The 25885-nt window shown below is 37.9% G+C and overlaps 1 protein-coding gene across 1 annotated transcript in view; it reads left to right on the top strand.

Annotated features, from left to right (window-relative positions):
- The window catches only part of SPATA1 (spermatogenesis associated 1), a 75287-nt gene that overhangs the window by 12771 nt on the left and 36631 nt on the right, over positions 1–25885 (top strand). Inside the window, exons 5-8 of the mRNA XM_069094601.1 lie at positions 13314–13431; positions 15205–15258; positions 15343–15577; positions 20279–20494. Coding sequence (XP_068950702.1) covers positions 13314–13431; positions 15205–15258; positions 15343–15577; positions 20279–20494 — 623 coding nt within the window. The remainder of the gene's footprint in view (positions 1–13313; positions 13432–15204; positions 15259–15342; positions 15578–20278; positions 20495–25885) is intronic.

Here is a 25885-nt window from a genome sequence, read left to right as displayed (position 1 = left end):
TTTTTGTTTCTGAAGTTCTTGGCACTGTCAAAGGGTTCACCATCAGAAATGAATATAGTTTTATCATTGGAAATGATACCAATATCTTCCTTGACACTATACCCTAAGGTACACTTGGATCGGTCCACCTACTCTTCAGCTGAAACCAATATGTGCTGTCTACTCCTATTAGAATTAGAATTTAACTCTTTGAGAGAAGGGACTATCACTTTTCTATTTTTATCTCCAGTGCTTTGAATATAGTAAACACTAAATAAATGCTTTTCATTCATTCATAATAATGGACAGTGGAACTCCTAACGAATGAGGTGATGGGTGGATGAATCCCTTCTATCAATCCTTGTCCAGGAGCAATGTTGAAGAAAAAGTGAGAAGTTGAAACTTCAGGCAACATGGGGATCATACAAAGCCAACTCCTGGATCCTGAAGATTATTGTGAATAAAGGGAAGCTGTTGATCACAGAATGTCACAGTTGGAACAGAGCTCAGAAGCCATTTATCTCAAGCCATATCTGATTGAGAATTCTCTCTACAACATACTTAAAATATACCAACGTACATATGACATACCATCTAACTTCTCTTTGAAAGACAAATCCACTACTTCCTTTCTTCAGCAGCTTTAATTGTTAAGAAATTTTTCCTTAAATTTATCTGGTCTGCATCTCTGCAGTTTCCACTCCTGGCTCTTCCCTATGTGCCTAAGCAGGACAAGTCTAATCTCAATACCTTTGACAGTTCTTTAGTTAGAAGACAATGATCATATCATCCCTAAGCCTTTCCCAAGCCATTCCCTAAGCTTAACATCCCCAGTAACTTCAGTCTATTTTCATATGACATGATTTCCTTTGGATTCTCTCTGGCACATCAGCATCTTTCCAAGAATGTGTCTCCCATAACTGAATACAATATTCCAGATATAGTCTTACCCAATCATGGTATAATAGGTCCATCATATTGCTAGTCCTGGTCAGTAGGTCTCTCTTGATCCCATTAGCTCAAGACCACATTACCTCTCTTAGGTGTCATACTTTAGATTCATAGTGAGCTTTATGTGATCTCCAGATTTGATAAGCATGCTGTCTTATTTCATCTTCACCCAAGTCACTGATAAAAATGTTTAAAAGCACATGGATCCCTGTGGGCTCATGACACGTACTTTCAACTTGACATCAGACCATTTCTTATGACTAAATCCAGCTATTCAGTTAGTTCAGAATCTACCTAATTATGATTATTTAACCCACAGCTCAGTCTTTTCCACAAGAATATCGTGAGATAATTTATTGAAAGTTCTACACCATGCCTTCTTCTCCTGGTTCTTGGACTTCTTCAATGACTATGCATACCTTCTTCATACATAATGCTATCAAGCTCCACCCTTTTCCTTATTCTATTTCTTTTTAATAAGATATACCCACCCAGAGCTACATTCTAGCCATGGGTCTCATTTTACCAAGCCTAAGTGATACTATGAAGTCTCACTTTTGACCTTCTTTTTAAAGTATCACTAGTTCATCTTAATGTTTAAACTTCATGCATTTGTATATAAACATTTAAGACTATGAGTCTTATTGAATTTTTTTTTCTCCAATAAACTTCTAGGTTTCTCAACTAAAATCCCTTTCTGGAAGTCTTCCCCAACTCTGCCTAATTCTAATTCTTTCCTTCTGTTAATTCCTATTTATCCTGTATATGGCTTGCTCTGTATGCATCTGTTTGCCCGCTTTATCTCCTTCCATTAGAAGATAAGCTTCTTGAGGGTAGGGATTATATCTTTTGCCTCTGTATCACCAGTGCTTAGCACGGTGACTGAGACATAGTAGGTGCTTAATAAATGTTGATTGATTGAGGGGTTGCAATGGAGTAGATGGGCTACACTTTCTGTTTGGCTCCAGAAGTCAGAACCAAGAAAAGCAGGTGGAAGTCGAGAAGAGACAAATTTAGGTTCAATGTCAGGAATTAGAGTTGTACGAACATAGAATGGGCTAGCTAGAAAGGTGAAAGGCTCCCCTTCTTGGGAGTATTCAAAGAGAGACTGAGTCTGAGTCCACCCATCCAGTACATTCCCTCATGCCTACAAACATGCCCATAGGGAAATAGGAAAGAGGGGAGAGTTTAAAGGAAAAGATAATGAGTTCAATTGTGAACGTGTTGACTTTAAAAACATATTGGAGACATCCAGTTTGAGATATCCAATAGGCAGTTGGCAGTTTGAGACTGGAAGTCAGAAGAGAGGTTAGGACTAGAAAAAATGGATCTGGGAATCATCTTTACAAAGATGATCATTGAAGCCATGGAAGCTGATGCTAAAGATGGTATATAGGAAGAAGAGAAAGGCCCAGGACAGAGCCTTAAGGACTAAGGCTATGACCAAATTTATTTCCCTAAAATTTAGCTATAAAGAAAATAATAGCACCTAACTCTTAGGGCTATTGTGAGGATCAATTAAGATAATATTTGTAAAATATTAACACAGTGTCTGATACATAGTAGGTACATAATAAATGCTTATTTTCTTCTTCCTGCTTTCCTTCCTTCCCTACTTCCCTTTTCCCTTCTTTGTTTCCTTCCCTTCTCTCACAAAATTCTTACTCTTTAGATCAGGGCTTCTTAAACATTTTTCCACTCACCATTCCTTTTGATGTTTAGGCAGCATCATTGGCATTGCATGGTCTGAGGGCATGCACAGTGCAAAGTACACATGCTGTGTGTTCAGAACCAAAGCTGCAGTCAAATTGTCTGATGCAACATGGGCAAGTGCTTCCAGAAACTCCTTGGATTTTATTTTTAATTTTTATTTTTTGGTCTTTGCAAGTTCAGAAACCTTTTATTGTTGCCAAATTTTTCATGACCCCATGGGGTCTTGACCCACACTTTAAGAAGTGCTGCATCCTAACTGTGGATTGCAGTCTGCAAATAGACATTTAGAAGTAACAAAATTTAACTCATTTTATTAGATTTGCCTAGTTCTTTATAGGTATATTCTGCCCTCCTATATGACCAATGTTATTTTGTAATATCATTAATACATTATCAGTAAGGCCCATTTTAAAATTGGGTTCTTCATTATAACATCCTTAGAAGCTCAGCTCAACCCTGATGCCATTTGAATCTGTTCCTCTATAGGCTTTTTAACCATGGGACAGATATGAAGCACTTCATAGAAAGAGTGAACTGATAAATGGTTTGCTGTTAGTAGCAGTAGTTCTAATCAATGCAGAAGAACTTAAAGTAAATGATAGTTCACATTTATGTATCACTTTGCAGGTATTATTCCCACTGGACAGAAACAGACTGAGAGCTTAAGTACCTTATCCATATTCACATAACTGTTAAGTATCTGAGCTAAGATTTGAACTCAAGTCTTCTAGCTTTAAAGCCTGTATTTTTTCCCATTATGCTGTACAGCCTTTGGGGCACATGAAAAACAAAGGAGAAAAGAAATAGCTTTCTTCTCTTTGCACCTATGGCAGCTCAGCAAAGTCCTCTTACATTGCTTTGGGGAGGTGGAACATAACCTCCTTTCCTACCCAACTCCTCCCTTAAAATATATGGACAGTTTTTGTGAAATTTTTTCCTCATGAAGCAATACCCAGATTCATCCAAGAGTTATCATCTCTAACTCTATCTTTTGAAATACTTGTTATCATCTCTAACTACATCTTTTGAAATACTTGTAGCTAAGTGGTTTCCCCCCATCTGAGAAACTACAGTCATTGACTTGGTGGAAGTGGTGATGAGGGAAGGGAGAATATGGTTGCAAGGCTGAAGGACCCTGTAAGAATGGAAAAAAAAGAATGGAATTATGGTTTAATTTGGTTCCTATCAAGAAACCATACCCACTCTCCCTGGCTCAGAAATGGTCAATAGTCGATAGTCCCAGACTAGAAATTAGAAGGTTCTTGGGAGATAAGAAAGTTATTTCTTCCTAAACTCTCTACTCCCTGAACCCCAATTACAATACCTTCAAAGGTCCAATTGATGATGGTACATCAAGCCTCCTTATGTCTTAAAGTATCCAGTCCTAAGCTATTCTAGTCTCAGGCTCCCAATCTAGACTGACCTTATAAAAACCAGATCTCCTTAAAAAACAAACTTTTTTTTTACTTTTTATAATCTGAATTTTGGCCCAAAAATATTTCTTCCATTTGTAGCATTTCTATGGAACTGTCTCCTGAAATATCATTTACCTAAAACCACGTATTTTCTTAGAACCAATTAATGATGTTAAGTGCAGTATTCCTATTTAGTTTTCAATGTTTTTTGAACACATTATTTCATTTGATCTTTACAACAACCCCAGGAATAGCAGATGTCACTTTGTTGATGAAGAAACTGAGGCTCAAAGAGCTCATTTAACCTTAGGCTAGAAAATGGCAAGAAGATGAGACTAGATCTTATGCTTTCTGATCCCTAAGTGGTGTTTTTGTTGTTGTTGTTGTTGTTGTTTTGTTTTTTACTACATGCTGTTTCTGTGTAATTGCAGAATTGCAAAAATTCAAAACAGGAAGGGACCATCCATCTGCAGAAATTTAGGTTAACTTATGCCCCAGAAGAATAGCTACTACAGCATATTTGACAGTTGATCCTAGAGGCTTTTGCTGAAAATCCAATGCAAGAACCCACTATCATCTGAGATAGACTGTTCTACTAGGTTTTCTCTTATATCCAGACTAAACCTGCCTCTTTGCAACTTATATTCACTATTCCTGTTTTGACTGGCTAGGGCCAAACAGAATACATGTAATCCTTCTTCTATATGAAAGCCTTTCAAGTACTTGAAGACAGCTATTATTTTTACCCAGAATTTTTCCATCACCGGGTTAAATGTATATGGTTCCTTTAAGAGATCTTTATATCTCATGACCGCATGCTTACCCGGGTTCTAGATAATGGACAATGCTCTTGTGCTTTCCCAGTCACAAGTAGACTGAAACAAGGCTATGTGCTTGCTCCCATGTTTTTTAGTATGATGGTTTTAGCCATGTTGTCAAATGCTTTCAATGAAATGAACATGGAATCAAGGTCAGCTACTGCACTGATGGTAAATTCTACAACTTGGAAAAGCCACAAGCCAAGACCAAAGTAGAGGGAGTGTTGGTGCATGATGTTTGCAGATGATTGTGCACTCAATGCAGCCTCTGAAGCTGAGATGCAACAAAGTATGGATCAGTTCTCTGTGGCTTTTGCTAATTTTGGTGTAACAATACCCAAGAAAACACAGGTGCTCCATCAGCCACCACCACACCATTCATACATGGAACCAGTGGTTACATTAAATGGAGAAGTTTTGAATGCTATGGATAAGTTCACTTACCTTGGTAGCTTACTTTCCAGGGTTGTGCACATTGATAAGGAAGTTGGTGCATGCATTGCCAGAGCTAACTCAGTGTTTGAGAGGCTCCAAAGGAAAGTGTGGGAGAGAAGAGGTATTAGAATGACTACCAAACTGAAGGTTTACAGAGCCATTGTGCTTACCTCAATTGGGTTTTTTTCTTATTTTTTATTTTTTTTTTTTAGTTTACATCATTCATTTCCACAAGATTTTGAGTTACAAATTTTCTCCCCATTTTTCCCCTACACACCACCGCAAAACAGTGATCCCACTGAATATCCCCTCCCCCAATCAGCTGTCTCCCATATCTTCCCCCATTTCCCTCTGACTTTCCAGTAGGGCACGGTGGATCTCTATGCCCCAGTGCCTTTATATCTTATTTCCCAGTTACATGTAAAATAATAATAATAATAATATATTTTAAACATTTGATTTTAAATCTTTGAGTTCCAGATTTTTCCTTGCCTCCTTCATCACCCACCCTTACTGGGAAGATAAGCAATTCAATATAGGTTGTACATGTGTGGCTATGCAAAACATTTCTATAGTGGATATATTGTGAAAGACTGAGAATATTTCCCTCCATCCTATCCCACCCCCACTTGTTCTATTCTCTACTTTGATCCTGTCCCTTTTCAAAAGTGGGTGCTTCCAACTTCCCTCCCCACCAGCCTGCCCTCCCTTTCATCATCCCCTCTCTCATCCCCTTCCTCCCTACTGTCCTGTAGGGTGAGATACCCTATTTAGTCTGTATGTCATTCCCTCCCTAAGCCAAATTCATTGAGAATAAGGTTGACTTGTTCCCTTTTGCCTTCCTGTTCTTCCCCTCCATTGTAACAGTTTTCCCTTGCCTGTTCTATATGAGATAATTTACCCCATTCTCATTATATTCCTCTCTCACCTCTTAATTTCACCTTTTAAGTATCATCCCTTCCTATTCAACTAGTCCTGTGCCCTCTGTCTTATGTTTACCTGTACACATATATACACATACTCACATATGTATTCATAAACCCATGTACCCTCCTATATAGACATACCGTGTTTCCCCGATAATAAGACACTGTCTTATTATGTTTTTTGGACAGAAAAACACCAGAGGGCTTATTTTCAGGGGAGGGCTTATTTTAATGAACATTGACAGCAATTTTAATAAACAGGTAAATGTGAACAAAAAAATGTACCTTTATTCAATGAGCAAATCACTGGGGAAGAACAGGATGATGCGCTCACTGCTGCAGCTCTGATTGGATGCAGCTCGAAGCGCAGCGTATGTTTCACGGGGGGGGGGGACGGTGCATACAGAGGGTACCGTAATGTAGCGTGTAGCGCAGGGGATCACTTTCACTACAGTAGCAATCTCAATAGGGCTTATTTTCGGGGGAGGGCTTATTTTAGAGGAATCTTACACAGTAAGGGGAGGGCTTATTTTCGGGATAGGTCTTATTATCGGGGAAACACAGTATATGTATGTGCACATACATACATTTCTATATACATACATTTCTATTCTTCAACTATTCTCATACTGAGAAAAATTTCATAAGTTACAATTATCATTTTTCTGTGTATGAATGTAAGTAGTTCAACTTTGATAAGTTCCTTATGATTTCTTTTCCCTGTTTATCTTCTCATGCTTCTCTTGCTTCTTGTAATTGAATTTCAACTTTTCTATTCAACTCTGCTTTTTTCATCAAGAATGCTTAAAAGTTCTTTATTCCATTGAATGACCATATTTTCCCCTGAAACACGATACTCAGTTTTTCTGCGTAGGTGATCCTTGGTTTTAATCCCAGCTCCTTTGACCTCCAGAATATCATATTCCAAGCCCTTTGATCCCTCAGTGTAGAAGCTGCCAGATCCTGTGTTATTCTGATTGTGTTTCCACAATATTCAAATTGTTTCTTGCTGGCTCCTTGTAATATTTTCTCCTTGGTCTGGGAACTCTGGAATCTGGCTATAATATTCCTAGGAGTTTTCTTTTTGGGACCTTTTTCAGGAGGTGATTGGTGGATTCTTTCAACCTCTATTTTGCCCTCTGGTTCTAAAACATCAGGGCAATTTCCTTGAGAATTTCTTGGAGGATGATTTCTAGGTTCTTTTTTTGATCATGGCTTTCAGGTAGTCCAATAATTTTTAAATTATCTCTCCTGGATCTATTTTCCAGGCCAGTGGTTTTTTTCAATGAGATATTTCACATTGCCTTCTATATTTTTATTTGTTTGGATCTGTTTAATAGTATCTTGATTTCTCATAAAGGCACTAGCTTCCATTTACTCCAATCTAATTCTGAAGGAATGATTCTTTACAGTGAGCTTTTGATTTTCTTTTTCCATCTGGCAAATTTGGCTTTTTAAGGCATTCTTCTCCTCATTGCTTTTTTGAGCCTCTTTTGCTATTTGAGTTAGTCTATTTTTTAAGGTGTTATTTTCTTTAGTCAGGTTGTTGACTCTCATTTTGTAATTTTCTTGCATCATTCTCATTTCTCTTCCCAGTTTTTCCTCCATGTCTCTTACTTGGTTTTCAAAATCCTTCTTAAGCTCCTCTATGGCCTATAAGCAGCTTATTCTTTTCTTGGAAGCTTTTGGTGCAGGAGTTCTGACTTCATTGTCTTCCTCCTGTTCCATGCCCCAATCCTTTTTGTCCCCAAAGAAGGAATCCAAAGTCGGACCACTGTGCTTGCTTTGCTTCCTTTGCTTGCTCTTGTTGCCACTCAATTACTTGACTTTTGAGCTTTGTGCTATGGTAGAACTCTGCTACCAGAGCGGGGAGCTTCGTCCCAAATAGCTGGGGTTTTCTCAGCTGCTAGAGCTGTTATTTGGCTGCCCTCTCAGAAACCTCTGCATGCTCTGGTACTCTGGTCATGCACCCCAGGACCTCCACCCTAGACAGTGATCTAGATCCAAGAAGGTTAAAGCAAGAGTGATTACCCCTCAGACTGGTGGCTTGGTCCCCCTACAATCTGCAGGCCAGGAGCTTTGAAGCAGCCACGTGGCAGCGGCTACCGGGCCACCAGGCCTCTGCCACTTCTCCCTCCAGGGAGTAAAGGCCGGAACATACTCCTGAGCTCCCAGGTCCCAAAGTCCATTCTGCACTGACCTCTCTCACTTTGTCCTTAGCATCTATGGATTGATTATTCTGGAAACCTCCACAGCTGCTGGTGATCTGAAGTCCCTCCAGCCAGGGGCTGATTGTGGCTGCCCTGAGGCTAAAACCTCCGGCTTATTAGGGGCTGGGCTCAGCTCCCAACACACTGTGCTGGCCACTTCCTGCTGGCCTGCCAGGCTGTCTTCAGTGGGAGGTTAGCTTCTCTGTGTCATTTTGTGGGTTCTGTAGCTCCAAAGTTTGTTTAGAGTTATTTTTTATATGAATTGGAGGAGGTGGGAGCAGGAGCCCCACAGAAGTCCTGTTTCTACTCCCGACCTCATTGTATGCCTGTGAAACCTGGACAGTATAGCAGTGCCATGCTAGGTCACTGAATCGCTTCCATTTGAATTGTCTTAGGAAGATTCTGAAGATCAGCTGGCAGGATAAGGTATCAAACACTGAGGTCCTTAATTGAACTAAACTGCCAAGCATTCAGACTCTGCTCACAGAGCACAAGTCCAATGGGCTGGCCACATTGTTCAAATATAAAGCGTACACTTACCAAAAAGAGCATTTTGTGAAGAACTCTCACAGGACAAGCATTCACATGGTGGTCAGAAGAAGCGATACAAGGACACTCTCAAGGTCTCTCTTAAGAGCTTTGGAATTGATTGTGTGACATGGGAGACACTGGCACAGGACTGCTCAGCATGGCATGCCCACATCAGAGAAGGGGCTGTGCTCTGTGGGCAAAGCAGAATTGAAACAACTCAAAGGAAACACAGGATGCACAGATTTAAGTTATCCACCCCAAATGTTCACACAGACTATTTGTGCCTGACCTGTGGTAGAGCATTCTGAGCTTATATTGGTCTGATCAGCCATAGTAAGACACACTGAAACTTGACTCTAGCATTGAGATTCATTTTTGTCCTCTTTGAGAACAACATACAAAAACCAACCAACCAATACTGCATGAATTGTAGGCTTTTACTATTTACTCTTTACTATTCTGGCTACCCTCTTCTACATGTCCTCTAATAAAGTTTATCGGCATTCTTCCTAAATGGTGGTATCAAGTACTGAATTCACTTCTGCAGATATGTTCTGACCAAACCAGTGTATAGAGGGACTATTGCCTCCTCTCTAAAGGCAGCCCAATATTGCATGAGCTTTTCTGACTGCCTTATCAAATTGTTGATTTATATAATTAAAACACCCCAGTTTTTTTTTCAAATTGCTCTATGACCACATTTTCTTGAGTTTTGAGCCAAAAGGTAAAATTTTATATTCATCCACATTAAATTTTCTATTATTAGATTCAGTCCATGATTCTTACCTCTCCAAGAAAAGACTTTGTGTATCTTGGCTTTATCATGTAGCATATTAACTAACCCTCCCGGTTTTGTGTCATCAGCAAATTTCATAAGTATGCATCTATGCATTTGTCCAAATTATTGACAAAAATGTTAAACAACAAAGGGTCAAGCACAGATATCTGGGTCACCCATTTCATATCAACGATGAACCATTAATGAACTATTAAATTCAACTAATTCCTTCCAATTGTGTTCTTGTCTGGCCCACATCTTACTATCTTTTCCATAAGAGTAGTATGAGACACTTTATCACTTTTCTATAATCTAGTTATGTTATATTTACAACCTTCTTCTGATCTAAGTATTTAATAACTCAGTTGAAAAGAGAAATGATTAATCTGAAATGATGTATTCTTGACAAAACCATGCTAACTCTTTGAAATCGTTGCATCCTCATGTTAACACAGAAGGAGATAGGGGTAGGGAAGATTTTGAACCACATCCTTGGGCAGATAAGGAAAGAAAAGTGACAAAAAGGGGAGAAACAAATAAAATCAAGGAAATTGATTTAAGTAAAATCTAGGAACTTGGGATAAGGCATATAAATAATCAGTGAAAGATAAGGAATATGGGAATAGACGCATCAAAGTAGTATAAGAAAAGCCCCAATCAGAGGGATAAAAGATATTGACTTAAAATAAGGGGACAATTCATACAAAAGAAAGAAATGGAGAAGAACACAACCTTAAAACAAGAGAAATGATTGCTTTCTTTTTCAAATGTCCACTATTTCTTTAATAATGCATAATCCTAGCAACTAAAGTCAAGTTCACTGGCTTATAGTTTATAGATTCTATACTCTGCTTTTTTGAACATTGGAACAATGTTTGCCTCTCTCTGATCCTATGGCACCTTTCCTGATCTCCAAGGTCTTTCAAATGCCCCTGTAATTCAGCAGTCACATCAGTGGGAAGTCACCACAAAAGTTCATCCTGACCAGGTGACTGTTGTTCAGTAAAGGCAGTTAGGTGCTTTCCACCTTATTTTGACTATCAACACCATATTGGTCATTTTGACTTTGTCCTCAGTCCAAAGCTGGTCTCTTTTTACAGAGAAACAGAAGCAAAACAAAAGCTGAATAACAGTCCCCTTTGTCTCTGTTATCAGTTATCATTGCGCTATCCACCTCAAGCAGCACCTTCTTCCCTTCTTGGAGCCTCCTTTTCTTCTGAAATATAATTTATTTTAAATCTTTTTGTTGGCCTTAACTTAGTTAATTTGGAACTTTAGAACTTCTGACACTATTCTGTAACAATATGACCCTGTTGTATTATTACTATTTCTAGTATCATCATCGACCCCTGCTTTCTTCTGGACATATATTTTAAAAATCTGAGTCGATTTGGTGAGGTCCCTCTGTATCAGTGTACTCTTCAGACAACTTCCTCTTTTCTTTCTTAGTGGAATTTAACTTTTTTGTCTCCAGAATTTAGCTTCTCCTAACACTCCCGGCTTTCCCTGTAGAATTATACTTTCTTGAAGTATTTGACACATGCCTTCTCAAGATCTAGGCTATCTTTTTGGCTTTCCTTTTCTCAACCACAAACTCTAGAAGAGAATGGTCACCTCCCCCAATGTTCCCATAATTTCTACTCTTTTTTGGGAAGAGTTGGATTCAAAATTGAATTTCTTTTCATTGGTTCTTCTCCTTTAAGGCACATCAAGAAATACTGACTGCTCTTGTCCTTTTGGCAAAAGGTGCTGCTCAGCAGATGAGAAAGCAGACGTCGTTTCTCATCACTGCTCTCCCATTCCTCTTTTCTGGACTTAGGGTGTTTCCCAAATTCCTTATCTATTTATTTTTCTTTCTAGTAGTAGTCGTAGTAGTGAAAAAATTTCTTCCATTTTTCCCTCCATTGACCTTCACCCAAATGTTTTCCATTGATACTTTCTCCTTCTGATTTCCAGACTAGTGAGAATTTATAATGATTATTTTTGCACAGCTACCCCCAGGGCAGATTAAAAGCATAATATTCTACTTCATTTACTCTAAGTTGCTTTGGAGTAGATGAATATTGTGTTCTTTTATGTCTTCTTTCCATAAGTGAATTTTCCTCAGGCTCTATGTAGGTATAGAACTTTATTAAGCTTATTAAGACCGAGTCACTTACCATTTCTCAGCCTCAGTTTTTTCCTCTGAAAAATGAAGAGATTGGACTTTATGGCCTCTAAGACCCTTTGCAAAGCTAAGTCTATGATTCTAATTATAATAATAATGGTAAGAGTTCACATTTATAGAAAGTTTTAAGATTTGCAAAGTGCTTTACATTATCTGACTTAATCCTCACACAATCCTCTGAGGTATGTGATGTATGTCCCCATTTTATAAATGAGAAAAGTGAAACGAGAAATTCAATGATTTACTCATAGCCCCACAGCTTATAAATGTCTGAGGCAAAAATTTGAACCCAGATCTTCCCAACTCCCAGATGCATTGCCTCATTTAATTACCTAAGTCTAGACACTATATTCACTTACTTGTTGTTACTAAGTTCTCTCTGAAGTCTGAGTTTAGATTTTTTGTAAATAGTATAAATTGGACAAAATTCTTTGTCTTAAAATGACAAAGGAAATAGTCTTTTCTCTTTCTAGAAAGGATCCCATGAAGATTCCTTCAATGGAACACAATCAGAGTAAAACATAAGTTTATAAAATTATCTTCATTATTTATAAAATAACCATCTGGGTTTTTTAGCTGAATTTTGTGTACAATCACTTTAGCCCTATGTTTTGGCTAGAAATACTTGTATTAAGGGTGTTTGATTGCTATTCTAATTCTAATTACTATTAGAAGACTATTTTAGCTTTGAATATTATTCTAGAGGGCAAATTAACTTCATAGATGGAGCCCCATCATATTCTAAATTTTGACCAGACAGAGAAAAAAAAATTATACATCAAGAAAACAAATGTCTGAAGGAAATCTGGATGAGACAAGATTGTTATAGTCTATAAAAATGAACAAAGACTTGAGAATGAAAAGTTAACCTTAATGACAGACGGCACAAGTTGATGACATTTGCCTAATGGCATTTTGAAGGGAATATCAAGATGCCAGGTCCCGAGAGCTTTCATTTTAGCACTCTTGGATGACAGTAGAATGCCAGCTTCCTGAGGAAAGAACAGAGCTATTGCACCCATGACAGGTATCCCCCAGAACTGTGAACTCTGGGAGTACGGACTTCTTGGATATTATATTATAGCTATACCAATTTCACCATGTCAATACCCCTCTTAAAATAAGTATGTATCATAAAAGGTAGTATATTAAGATAAATTTATCTTAGTGAGTCAGTAATTCTAGAGCCTCAATGACAAAAATTAACCTCTTAGTTTTTTAGTTACAAAAAAACCCCAAAACAACCCTAAAAGTTTGCTATTACCAGTATATATATATATATATATATATATATATATATATATATAGAGAGAGAGAGAGAGAGAGAGAGAGAGAGAGATGTTGATAGTTTGAAAGTCCTTGGATGTATATAAAGATCTTGTTGTTTCAGGGTGTCGCCTCATCTTACTTTACAAGCCCTGAGGGAGCAGCTGGGTGAGTTCCTGGGCGAAGAGGCTGTTGCAGAAAAATTTTTATTTCTGAAATGCATAGGAAACAATTTAGCTGTGGTAAGTGATTTTCTAGTGTTTGTATTCTTTAGCCTTACAAACTTCTTCACTTTAAAAAAACCACATATTCTGATTGCTTCTCCACATAACTTCTTAATCTACATCTGGAATTGTACTTGACATACAACTAGAACTATAGAGATCATGTAAGAATTTGAAATGTCACTAAGATATCATATGAATAAGAAAGATTTGGTTGTTCCCACTTTTCTCATTGTTAGGGAACAAGAGCACTCTGTGTGTGTGTGTGTGTGTGTGTGTGTGTGTGTATGTGTGTGTGAGATAATTTCCTTAGAAACAAAAAGAAGATATGAATTGAAAACAGGATCTTAGAATGATGATTTTTCTGAATAGAGATGATGATTTTCAGAGTTTTTGAAGGTCGGCTATGGAAAGAAATGTCCTTTCTGCTTGGGCCAACACCTCGTTGAATGGAGTCTTGAGTATAGCACAGATTAGATCCTAGGCGTCCTTTTGTGTAGAAACAGGAATATGGGATGTGTAGCTGGAAAGGGCCTTGGGGACACCAAACTTGACCTCAGTTTTCAGGTCTGAGGCCCAAAGAGGTTACATTTGCCCTTCCTATCTTAGACAGTGACTAACAGAACCAGAAGCTGAAGCTGGGTGTGCTGACATCATCTGCAATGTATTTCCTGTCTGTTGAATCACTGCAGTGTAGAGTTGTGGGTCAAAGGCTAGAAACAGTCCATCATCGACTCATTGGATTATTGGAGTTAGAGATGGAAAGAACGTTAGCCATCATCTGATTCAACTCCCCTCACTTTATAGATGAGGAAACTAAAAAAGTAAAATTACGAATGTTAGTTTACATAGATAAGTAAGTGGCAAAGGTGGGATTTGAACCCAAGGTCTCTTCAGTTCCTTCATTTTATAGGTTAAGAGAGAGAGTAAGGAACTTGACCAAGTTCCTGTAGGTAGTAAATAGTAAAGCCAAGATTTACACCATCTTTTAACTCCAGATCTTTTACTCTTTCCACTATTATAACCTTGTATCTCCTACCCTATCCTCAAAACTCCTATCCCCAGTAATACTGCAAACAGTGAAAAATATTCAGATAGGCTAATGGGGAAAAAGCCTATCATTTTTGGGTAGAAAAAAGAAAAGAAAAACACTCGGAGAGAAATAGGACAAAGCACCTCAACAGAGTAAGGCCTGATTTCCTTAAGTTTCCATTACAGGCTTTCCTTAGAGCTGAGCCTCCCTTCTCCTATCTGGGTCCATTTAGTCCCTTGTTAGTAGTCTTTAAAAAGTTGGAAGGACTTTCTTGCTTCCTGGTTGTTGTAGTAGATTAAAAGCTGTCATGCCTAGAATTTCCAATCACACATTTCTGTCAGATTTCTGGCCCCCTGCTAGGAATGTACTCCCTCTTTACATCTATCTCCTAAAATCCTTAATTTTCTTCCAAAACTCAGTTCAAATACCACCTTTTTCTACATGAGGTCTTTCCTGATCCTCCCAGTTGCTAATACCTCCCCCCTTTTCCTTATGTTATATTTACTATGCATATATTTTATATACACACATATGGAGTGCATTTACTAGACTTTCCTCTTCCTCCAACTCTTACTTAGAGGTTGGATCCCTAACATACTAGATTCCAGGTCGGGTCTGTTCTACAAGATCTTCCATCCAGTTTTGCTACTAGCTTTAAAATTCAGCTTAGTTCTTTATGTACTCTTTGCAAAGTTCAAGGTAAATAAATGAGAAATCATGAAAGCCTTGGTTGATTTTTTTCATTTTTATGTTTTTAGGTGAAGACAAAGCAAGAAAAGGAACTGAAACTCCAATCATTTGCTCCACCCTATGTATGTAACACACTTAGAAACTTTTATTTTAAAACATTTTTTAAAAAGTTTATTCTCTGTTAAATTGTTTCCTATATGTTTTAGGCTCTGCAACCAGAATTATATTTACTTCCCATAGTGGACCACTTAGGAAATATATATTCATCATCATCATCATCATCTACTGTGGGAGATATGCAGCAGAATAATATTTCTGAGGATGAGAAAGCTGCTCAGCAACTAGACAGTTGCAAAATTTCTTCAAACCAAAAACCTGAAAAAGATCCAAGCCTTTTAGAAAATATTACTAAAGTTCCTCCCCTCAAGAATCAGGAAGAAGGTGATTTCAGCTGCTGTGGGGGAAAAAAAAAAGTTTATTGTATCTTGTTAAGACTGTAGTCCTAAAAGCCAAGCCCAAAGCAAACCTAAGACCCAGAAAAAGCTTGTCATGTTAACAGAAAGATACAACTCAGTTAGGAGCATCTTGGACTGGGGGTGGGGAGCCTGCAGCCTTGAGGCTTACATGTGACATTCTAGGTCCCCAAGTGCGGCCCTTTGACTGAATCCAAACCTCACAGAACGATCCCCTTAATAAGAGAGTTGAGATCAAAGGACCATGCTTGAGCAACCTAGAGGGCCACATATGGCCTTGAGCTCCCTACCCCATCTTAGGTTGTTTCCATCATACTCTAGGTAGATAGGGAAAAAAGTAAATGTAAGGCACTACAGCCAAGAATTACTAAAATAACCAAGGAATTATACCTACACAGTATTTTTGTTTTTGAACACTAATATAACTTCAATTTTTTTAGGAGTACATTGTTAAGGGAGATTGATTTTGAGAATTTTTCATAAATCAAAAGGGAAGATGTATCTATGCTACTTACCTCCTGTCTCATATCTGAATTTGGGAGTTTTATGGGTTGTTTCAACACTGTTGGTGAAGAATTCTTCATAGCATAAAACCTTAAACATGGTTAAGGGTCAGAAGTCACGTCCAAGAAAATAGGATCAACACTAAGAAAAATTGCCGCCAGGGAAATTTGTGTTTAAAAGGGGATGCTTCTTATTCCTTTTTTTTTTTGCCTTTTTTAGGGCAATAGGGGTTAAGTAACTTGCCCAAGGTTACACAGCTAGTTTTTTTGTGTGGGTGTTAAGTGTCTGAGGCCAGAACCGAACTCGGGTCCTCCTGACTCAGGGGCCAGCGCTTCACTCACTGCACCACCTACCCACCCCAATGCTTCTTATTCCAATGTACTAAATGACCAATGTGGAATTTCAGATAATATGACCAGAGGTTGAGGGAGATATTTTTTTGGTGGGGGGATATTTCCCAGTAATAATCTCTCTTAAGGTTATGTACAAAAATGTACAATGTTGGTATCTTAGAATTAGTTTGGCAAGGTCACATTTTTAATCCATTTCCATTTTAACTGAGAATGATTTCTCATTCCTTCCTAGAATCATAGAATCTTGGAGTTGGGTGGGAAGGTTGCCTGGTTTATAAATCCTGTCTCAAAACATCACAATTTCCATTTAAATGCTTTCATGAATTAGCTCACTATTCCTAGAGGTAACCCATTCTACTTTGTAGCAGCTGTTTTTTAACAAGGTTTTTCCTAAGGTTGAGCCAAATTGGCATTGCTCTAATTTCCTGCCAGTCAATCAATAAGCCTTTATTAAGCATTTACTATGTACCACACTTGATGTTGTGCTGGAGATACAAAAAAAGGCAAACCACAGTACGTACCCATTAAGAGCTCACAGGGAGAGACAACATATAAGTAACTGTGTACATACAAGATACCTATGGTTTTAAGTGGAAGATAATCTCAGAAGGGATATCCTAGCAGTGAGGTAGAGGTGAGGAGGGAGGGCACTCCCAACATGAAGGACTTCTCTTTCCCACCCCTTTCTCTCCTATAACATAGCCACCCAGTCTGGTGCATGTTGTCATCCCCTCCCTTCTGGACAATTGCAATAGTGTGCTGGTCACTCTTCTTCAGTTCTCTTCCTCCTTAATTCTGTTCTCCACCTAGCTGTCACTTTGATCTTCCTAAAGTGCAGGTCTGACCATGTTGCCCTGCCTTTTCAATAAAACTTCAGTTTCTACCTGATATCTCTAAGATCAAATATAAAATTCTCTGGCTTTTAAAGCCCTTTATAACCTGGCCCCTTCCTGCCTTTCCATCTTCTCTCCCCCCTCCCCTATATGTACTCTGTGATCTAGGGACACTACTCTCCTTGCTGTTCTTTGCACACAGCACTCATCTCCCAACTCAACCCATGTCTGGACTTTTCTGTCTTCTTTTCCCTGCCTCTTGACTTCCTTTGAGCCTCAACTAACATCCCATCTTTGCAAGAAGCCTTTCCTGGTATTCCAGTACTTTCCCTGTGAGACTATCCCAATTTATCCTGTATGTATTTTGTTTGTACACAGTTGTTTGCATATTGTCTTCCCCATTAGATTTTGAATTCCTTGAGGGCATCATGGAATCCCCAGTGCTTACACCATACCTGGCATGCAATACATATTTAATAAATGCCTTTTGATTGACTGTCCCTATCAGTTTTGTGTCTGTTTGAGTAGTATTCCATGTGTGCCTTCATCTAAGTCATTAACAGAAATGTTACAAAAATAGGGCCAAGGATAGAAACATTTTGCATTCTGGGAGCTTTTCTCCAGGTTGACATCATCTCACTCTTTCAGTTTGTTCAAAACCAACTTAATCTCCTTTATCTAATATTATGTATCATATTTTCATCTTATTCACAAAGTGAGAAATTTCCAACCACTTTACTACTTTTCCAGTCTTGAAGTTTAGTAATTCTGTTTAAAATAAAAGGGAAATTAGGCAATTCTGATATGGCTCATCTTTAATAAACTAATGATTTTTTGTAATAACATTTTCTATTTCTAAGTAGTCACAAACCATCCTTTAAATAATCTGTTTTAGAATTGTGCCAGTTATTGAAATAAGTTCATCAGTCTATGTGTCAAAATATTTATCTTTCCCTTTTTGAAAATTGGTGCTTTTGCCTGTATCCATTCCTGTGCTATCTCTCCCTTTCTCCATGTTATATAAAAAGCCACAAAGTCTTTTAGTGCCTTAAGATGTAGTACATCTGTGCCAGATGACTTGAACTCATTAAGGGAAGTTATGTGTGATTCTTATGAGCTGCACACTAATCTTGGGTTTTAATTCCCTTATTAACCTTTTTTTCCCTTCTCAATTTCGAGATCATTTTTCTTGGTAAAGAAAACAGAATCAAAAGAAGAGTTAAATAATTTCTTTTCTTTCTCTTGTTTTATTTTTCCCATCACATCAAGATGTCCTAACCCTTCATAAACAATGCTAAAGTAACTTCTATTTTATTTAACATTTATCTTGTATTTCAGCTCATACTTGGCTTTATTTAGCCTTCTTGATACAATTTTTATAAGCTTTTACTACCTTTAAAATTAATCCTTGGTTATTTCCGCTAATTTCAGTCCCCTGTATTTATGCTTTTGAAATCGGAGTTAATTTATGAACTCTTAATTCAGTCACATTATTTTCAGGAACTACCTTCCCCTTTCTTCATAGTAATCATTTGCAAATTTGTTCCCACAATTTTGTTCCTAAATAGTTCCCTCTTGAACTAACCTCTCTTTTACAGTATCTACAAAATGCTACCAATTCCAACTCTGAACTCTTTGAATTCTGCTTTCCTGTGGTTTAAGGCACATTACAGACTATGTCAGGTAGTCCCCTCCTTAGGATTATATAATGATTACTTCCCAAGATTCCTGTCCATTACAATTCTATTAAGAAGTTCCTCCTTATTAGATAGATTCAGGTTCTTTGTTATTGTCATATTCTTTCTACTGTGAAGTTCTAATCTTTCTCCTTCCTATACTGGAGATGCCATGAGATCAGGGGACATGTTCTAATCCTGTTCAGGTCAAGTGCCACTATGTATAAGAATCTCGATTTTCTCAGTTGTTGGTTTCCATCCCATTACTTTAAATTTATTTTCATGTATTGTTTGTATTTATGTAACTAGGTAGAAAACTATCTTCCTATAAGATAGAATTTCCTGTATCTTTATCTATCTATTCATCCATCATCCATCCATCATCCATCTATCCAGGTGGTTTTTCTCCCCATCAAAGTAGAAGCTAAGCTCCTTGAAGTCAGGGTTTGTTTCTTTTTTGCCTTTGTATATTTAGAGATTAGCAGAATTCCTGAAATGGAACTGAATTAGATATAGTCTGTATCTCCCTCAATGAATTGCATATTGATTAAACATATATTTGAATAAATAAATTCAAAAAAATTAAAAAGTCATACATTTGGGGGTTAATGTATGTTGAATTGAATAAATCTTCATGACTCTGTTCATGCCTCTTCTGAATAAAACAAAGGAAACATACTGGAGATTGCTCTTTCCTTTTCTGGGTGTCCTGGAGCTCCTGCCATGCTTTTTGTTAATGTATTATTGGGTTTGTTTTTGAGGCTTAGAAGGAGTGATTCCTGACATTGGGGGAATTACCTTCTTCATGGGGGTTATGAGCAGAAAAAGTTTAAAAAGCTCTTGTCATTTCAAAAATCTTTGTGTGACTTGTACTTCCATGTGAATGTGTGGAAGACAGATACATGAACTTTTGAATTCTAATTTATATTATCTTGAGCTATTATTTTTCTTTTATCCTTCCTTCCTTCGTTCCTTCCTTCCTACTTCCCTTCTATTCCTACTTATTTTATTTTCAACAAAAAGGTATTAATGCTTTTCCTTATCTTTAATATTCATTTAGCAGGTTAAGGAGGAAGACATATATACATTTTTTTTCATGTGGACTGCTTTTGTTATGTTTTGTTGTTTAGTGTTTTGACTTCCTAGTTAATAAAGGCAAGTCTTCATTAGAGCCACTAAAGAAATAAAATATATGATAAATAGTATGCATTCACTACATATTTTAAACTACTCTGGGACTAATATCTCTTAAAATATGATGAATTCAACTTTGCCATTTTAATTAAATTATTTCTTCTGTTAGGTAAAAAGAATGAGGAAGAAGAACCTGTTGAGTCCCATGAGTATGATGATTTAAGTCTTGCAAATACAGAAACCGGAAACAATTCAGCCATTTCAAAAATCCGTATAAAAGTGTCTCCCAATGAAATTTGGGAAGATTGTAATAATGCTTTGCCTTGGAATAATGTCAAGGATCAGGCTCAAAGAGACAGTGCTCACATTTTGCTCAAAAGAAGAGGTATAATTTAATTCACTTTTTCAGTTAAAGTGAGGAAAGAGAATAGAATTGTAGACTCTCAGGATGAGAAGGGACCTTAGAAACCCTTTAGTCCAGACAACCCCTAAGCAGTTAAACTCAGTTAAGTTCTGGCAACAGGACTGTTAAGTGACTCTCTGGCTGCAGCTCGAAGATCCCAGTTGAGGGTAAGCTCTTTACCTCTCTACTTTGGGACATCTATTTACTAGGAAGGATTTCCTTATATTGTGCTGAAACTTGTCTTTCACTAACTTCCGCCATCATTCTAGTTCTACCATCAAAAATCTAGTTCTACCAGCCAAAGCTGGTGAAGACTAGTCTAACTTGGAAGTAATAGCTCTTTATATCATTAAGGTTCCCTTCACTCCAAGTCTTCTCTTTTCCAGGCTAAATATCTCAGGTTGCTTCAGTCAATCCTTTCATGACAAGCTCCCTTCACTATCATCCTGATTGTTCTCCTCAAAAAGACTCCATTTGTTATTATTTTACATGCAGTGTACCATCCAGAATGCAACATCAAACTTCAGACATGTTCTAACAATGGCAAGCTGCAGTGGAACCATAAAAATCTCCCTCACCGAGAATGTTATTTTTCTGTCAGTGCAATTAAGACTACATTATGCTTTTTACCTGCTTTATCACACTGTTAGTTCACTTACCTTAAATTACAACCCAGATACTTTGCACATGATCTATGGTCTAGCCATATCTCTGCTATTCTGACCTTACAGCTGGGGTTTTGTGCCATGGTAGAGAACTTTATAATTTTCATTATTAAATAGTATTTTTTTGGTCTTTTTTTGCAGGGGGGAAGACAGGGCAATTGGGGTTAAGTGACTTGCCCAAGGTGACACGGCTAGTAAGTGTTAGGTGTCTGAGACCAAATTTGAATTCAGGCCCTCTTGACTCCAGGGTCGGTGCTCTATTCACTGCACCACCTCGCTGCCCTGATCATATCTTTTTAAAATTTATTTAACCCACCATAAACTTATGGAAAAATCTTTTTGAATCTCAGTTCTGTCAGACACTTTATATTTTTGCATAAGAAAAAATTCAAAGTTTTCAGGGAAGGAACTGAGAGGACTCCAAGATCTAAAGTTCTGCAGTAGAATTGAACCTTCCAAGAATGAATAAATAGAAACAGTTATGCTAAGGGGCAAAAGGGGGAGTTTTCTTTTTCTCTTAAATAATATCTTATTTTTCCTAGGGCAGCTAGGTGGCATAGTGGATAGGGCATTGGTCCTGGAGTCAGGAGGCCTTGAGCTCAAATCCAGCCTCAGACACTAACTGTGTGACCCTGGACAAGTCACTTAACACTTATTGCCTTCAAAAACACAAACAAAAAAGTAAATAGCATTTTATTTTTTCCAATTACATATAAAGACAATTTTTAGCATTCATTTAAAAATATTTTATATTCCAAATTTTCTCCCTCCCTCCCTTCCCTTTCCCCTCCCCCATCCCTGAGATGGTAAGCAATTTGATATAGGTTACATATAAGATATATTTCTATATTAGTCATGTTGTGAAAGAAGAAACAGACCAAAAGAAAAAAAAACATGAAAAAATAAAAGAAAGTGAAAAAATAGTCTGCTTCAATCTGCATTCAGACTCCATCAGTTCTTTCTCCAGATGTGGATAGCATTTTCCATCATGAGTCCTTTCAAATTTTCTTAGACCATTATATTACTGAGAAAAGCTAAGTCACTCATAGTTGATCATTGCACAATGTTGCTGTTATTGTATACATTTACTGTATACATTGTTCTGGTTCTCATGACTTCATTTTGCATCAGTTCACGTAAGTCCAGGTTTTTCTGAAATCTGCCTACTCGTCATTTCTTATAACACAATAGTATTCCATTACATTTCATATACCGCAACTTCTTTAGCCATTCCCCAATTGATGGACATCCCAAAAGGGGGAATTTTCTAAAGAGACTGATGTTGATGAAGAAGGAGCTCGTTGATCAATTTAGATTAAAAATTGACATGTAGGGAAGTTGGAAGCCAGGAGACTCCCTCAAACACCCTAACCCTCCTAGCTTCTCAACTTAGTAATTTCTCATGACCTCTTCCTATCTCAGCTACACACTAGAGATGGTTATACCCTTGATCTTGACATCACCCACAAATGTACCACTTTCATGTTCATGAATTCTGAAGTTCCTTTATCTCAACACCATCTGCTTTCTTTTCACCTCTCTGTCTTATAACCCCCCAAACTCTTCTTTATTCTCACCATGACCTCTAATCCCCCCATCCCTGAGTTCTTGCCCAGGCTCCTCCTACACTGGTTATACTCTCCCCTTTTCCTTAACTTGATCCCCTAGTGAGCCAGTTCAGCTTCAAAAGAAGAACATGATTATGTCCTTTTCGTCTATGTCTCCTGCTCACTTATGCTATTGAAAATCTTGTCCTATCAAGCTTCACCCCTTGGTTACTCTCACCATCTACTGCCTTGGCTACTATACAGATAGTGCTGAACAAAGTTGAAGAAATTATAAAATCATGCTGACTAGATCCTTTACAAATTTATGTGAAATAATCTCAACTAGGCCCTCACTGCAGCAAGGTAATAATTTTGCACCTCCCTGATTGACTTGCTGTCTCAACAAGGAGGCTCTTCCAAACCTTTTCATCCCTCCTCAAACTTCCCCTGGCCTCCCCACCCCCCAACCCTCAGTTGTCTCTCAGCTAAGAGCCTTGCCTCATACTACCCTGAAAAAATTGGGGCCATGAGCTCTCTTCTCACCTATTTATCTCAACATCTATGAGATGCCATGTACCATGTTCTCTTCCTTTACTCCTGTTTCTTATGAAGGGGTGGCTTTCTTTCCAAAGCTGACTCCTCTACATGCCCAAGTGATCCTGTTCTATACTCTGTTCTCCACCAGAATGCCTCCTCTGGTATCCTCATTCTCTCTCTTAGCTTCTGTCTTTTCCTGTCTACTGGCTGCTTCCCTGCTGCCTGCAAACATGCTGTGTCTCCACCATCCTCCAGAAAACCCACTCTTGTTTCCTAATAACTATCACCTTCTAGCTCTTCTCCCTTTTCTGACTAAACTCCTAGAGAAAGCAATTGGTTCCTCCATTTCTTCTTGCTCCCTTTTTAACTCTGTGCAGTTTGGTTTCTGACCTCACTATTTACCTGAAATGCTTTCTAAAATTACCAGTGATTTCTTAATCACTAAATCTAATGGCCTCTTCTTAACCCTCATCCTTCTTGACCTCTCTGTAGCCTTTGACATTGTTAGTCACCCTCTTCTCCTTGATACTTGCTTTTTGATACTTGATACTAGGTTTTCATCACCTCGCTTTTCCTGGGTTCTCCTACCTATCTGACCATTTCTTCTCAGCTTCTTGCTAGATATTCATCCAGGTCTTACCCACTAAATCATGGATGTTCTCAAGACCATCCTGTGCCTTCTCTTTTCCTTTAGTACTATTTCACTTGATGATATTATCAGGTCTCATGATTTCAACTATCATGTCTTTATGCAGATGATTCTCATATTTATTTGTTAAGCCGTAACTTATCTTCTGACCTCTCTTCTCATATCTCCAGTTGTTCAATATTTCATAGACCTCTTAAATTCAACATATCCAAAACCAAGCTCTGATATTATCTTTTCCCCCAAATACCTCCCTTTTTCTAAATTTCCTGTTACTATGGGGAGGGTACCAATCAAGTCAGTAAACATTTATTAAGCATCTACTATGTGCTGGGCACTGTGCTAAGCACTGGGTATACAAAAAGATAAGACAGTCCTTTGCCCTCCTGGAGCTTACAGTCTAATGGGGAAGACAATATACAAGCAATTGTATATACAAAACGAACTATATACCGGATAAATAAGAAATAATTAACAGAAGGAAAGCACTAGAATTAAGAAAAGTTGGGGAACACTTTCAGTAAATGATGGGATTTTAGTTGGAACTTAAAAGTAAGCCAGGGAGGACAGTAGGTGGAGCAGAGGAGAGAATGTTTCAGGCATGAGGGGCAGCCAGATAACGTTCCTGGAGCCAAGAAATGGAATGTCTTATTCATGGAACAGAATGACCAGGAGACCAGTGTTAGTGGATCAAAGTTAGGGAGAAAGGCATAAGAAGATTGGGAAAGTAGGGGGGGGGGGGCTAGGTCATGAAGAGCTTTAAATGCCAAACAGAGAAATTTGCATTTGGTGCAAGAGGAAATAGCAAGTCAATGGAGTTTACTGAGTAGGGGAGTGACATGATTGGACCTGTGCTTTAGGGGAATGACTGTATGGCTGAATGGAGAATGGACTGGAGTGGGAAGAGACTTGCAGCAAACAGACCCACCAGCAGGTGTGAGGTGATAAGGGCCTGCACTAGAGCCGTGGCAGGAGGAGAGAAGGGGCATGTGCAAGAGACGCTGCAAAGTGGAAATCGGCAGGCCTTGGCAACAGCTTGGATGGGGGTGGGGGTGGGGGCGGATGAAGGGAGAGCCAATTCTATATTGTAACCTTTCTAACATAATTCCCAATAGTTTTTAATCTCTGGAGGCCAAACTGTATCTGTTTATTTTTAATGTCAAGGACTTTTTCTTGGGGCTTTTTGTTGGTCCTATGGCTGAAGGCAGCTCTGAGGTTGATTTCCCAGATTTTTGCTATAAATATTTTGGTGTGTACAGAACCTCTTCATTTTGTCAATGATCTCCTTGGAAATATCTGAATTGACCTCTATGGGCATTTAAATCCCTCTCTTTGCAGAATTACAAGTTGCTTTTCATATGATTGGGCCCATTTACAGTTCTATCAATATATAATACGCACTAACTAGTATGCCTGCCTTTCCACTGTCTCTCCCACATTGACTATTCCCATCTTTTGTTATCTTTGCCAATTTGGGGGGTATAAGATGAACCCTCAGATTGGTTTTCATTTGCATTTCTCTTATTAATAATCTGGAGTATTCTTTCATATAATAATGAATACTTTGCAAATCCTCTTTTGAGAACTATTTGTCTATATTCTCGAACCCTTGTCTATTGGATGACTTTTAGTGTTAGATATTTATGTTAGCTATCTATCTCATATATCAAATACATTTGAAACAAAATGCTTTTCCTAGTCAATAACTTCCCTTCTTATCCAAGTTAGATTTATTTTATTCATGCAAAAGCATTTCAGTTTCATGGAATCAAAATTATATTACTTATCTTTTGTAATTGCCCCTTCCTTTCCCTTGTTTGGTTAAAAATTCACCTAGAATTTTTATCTGTGAAAGGTATATGATTTACTTCTCTTCTAATTTTTATATGATCTTTAATATTCATGTTATATATTCATTTAGAATTTTCTATGGAATATGATGAAATGTTGATCTAAAATATTTTGTTAGACATTTTCC

Source organism: Petaurus breviceps, unplaced genomic scaffold, assembly GCF_028583685.1.
Source record: "Petaurus breviceps papuanus isolate PSGF00001 unplaced genomic scaffold, PetGlider_PUasm1.0 220, whole genome shotgun sequence".
In the NCBI taxonomy this organism is placed as follows: domain Eukaryota; kingdom Metazoa; phylum Chordata; class Mammalia; order Diprotodontia; family Petauridae; genus Petaurus; species Petaurus breviceps.
This window is presented reverse-complemented; position numbering and strand designations above follow the sequence as displayed.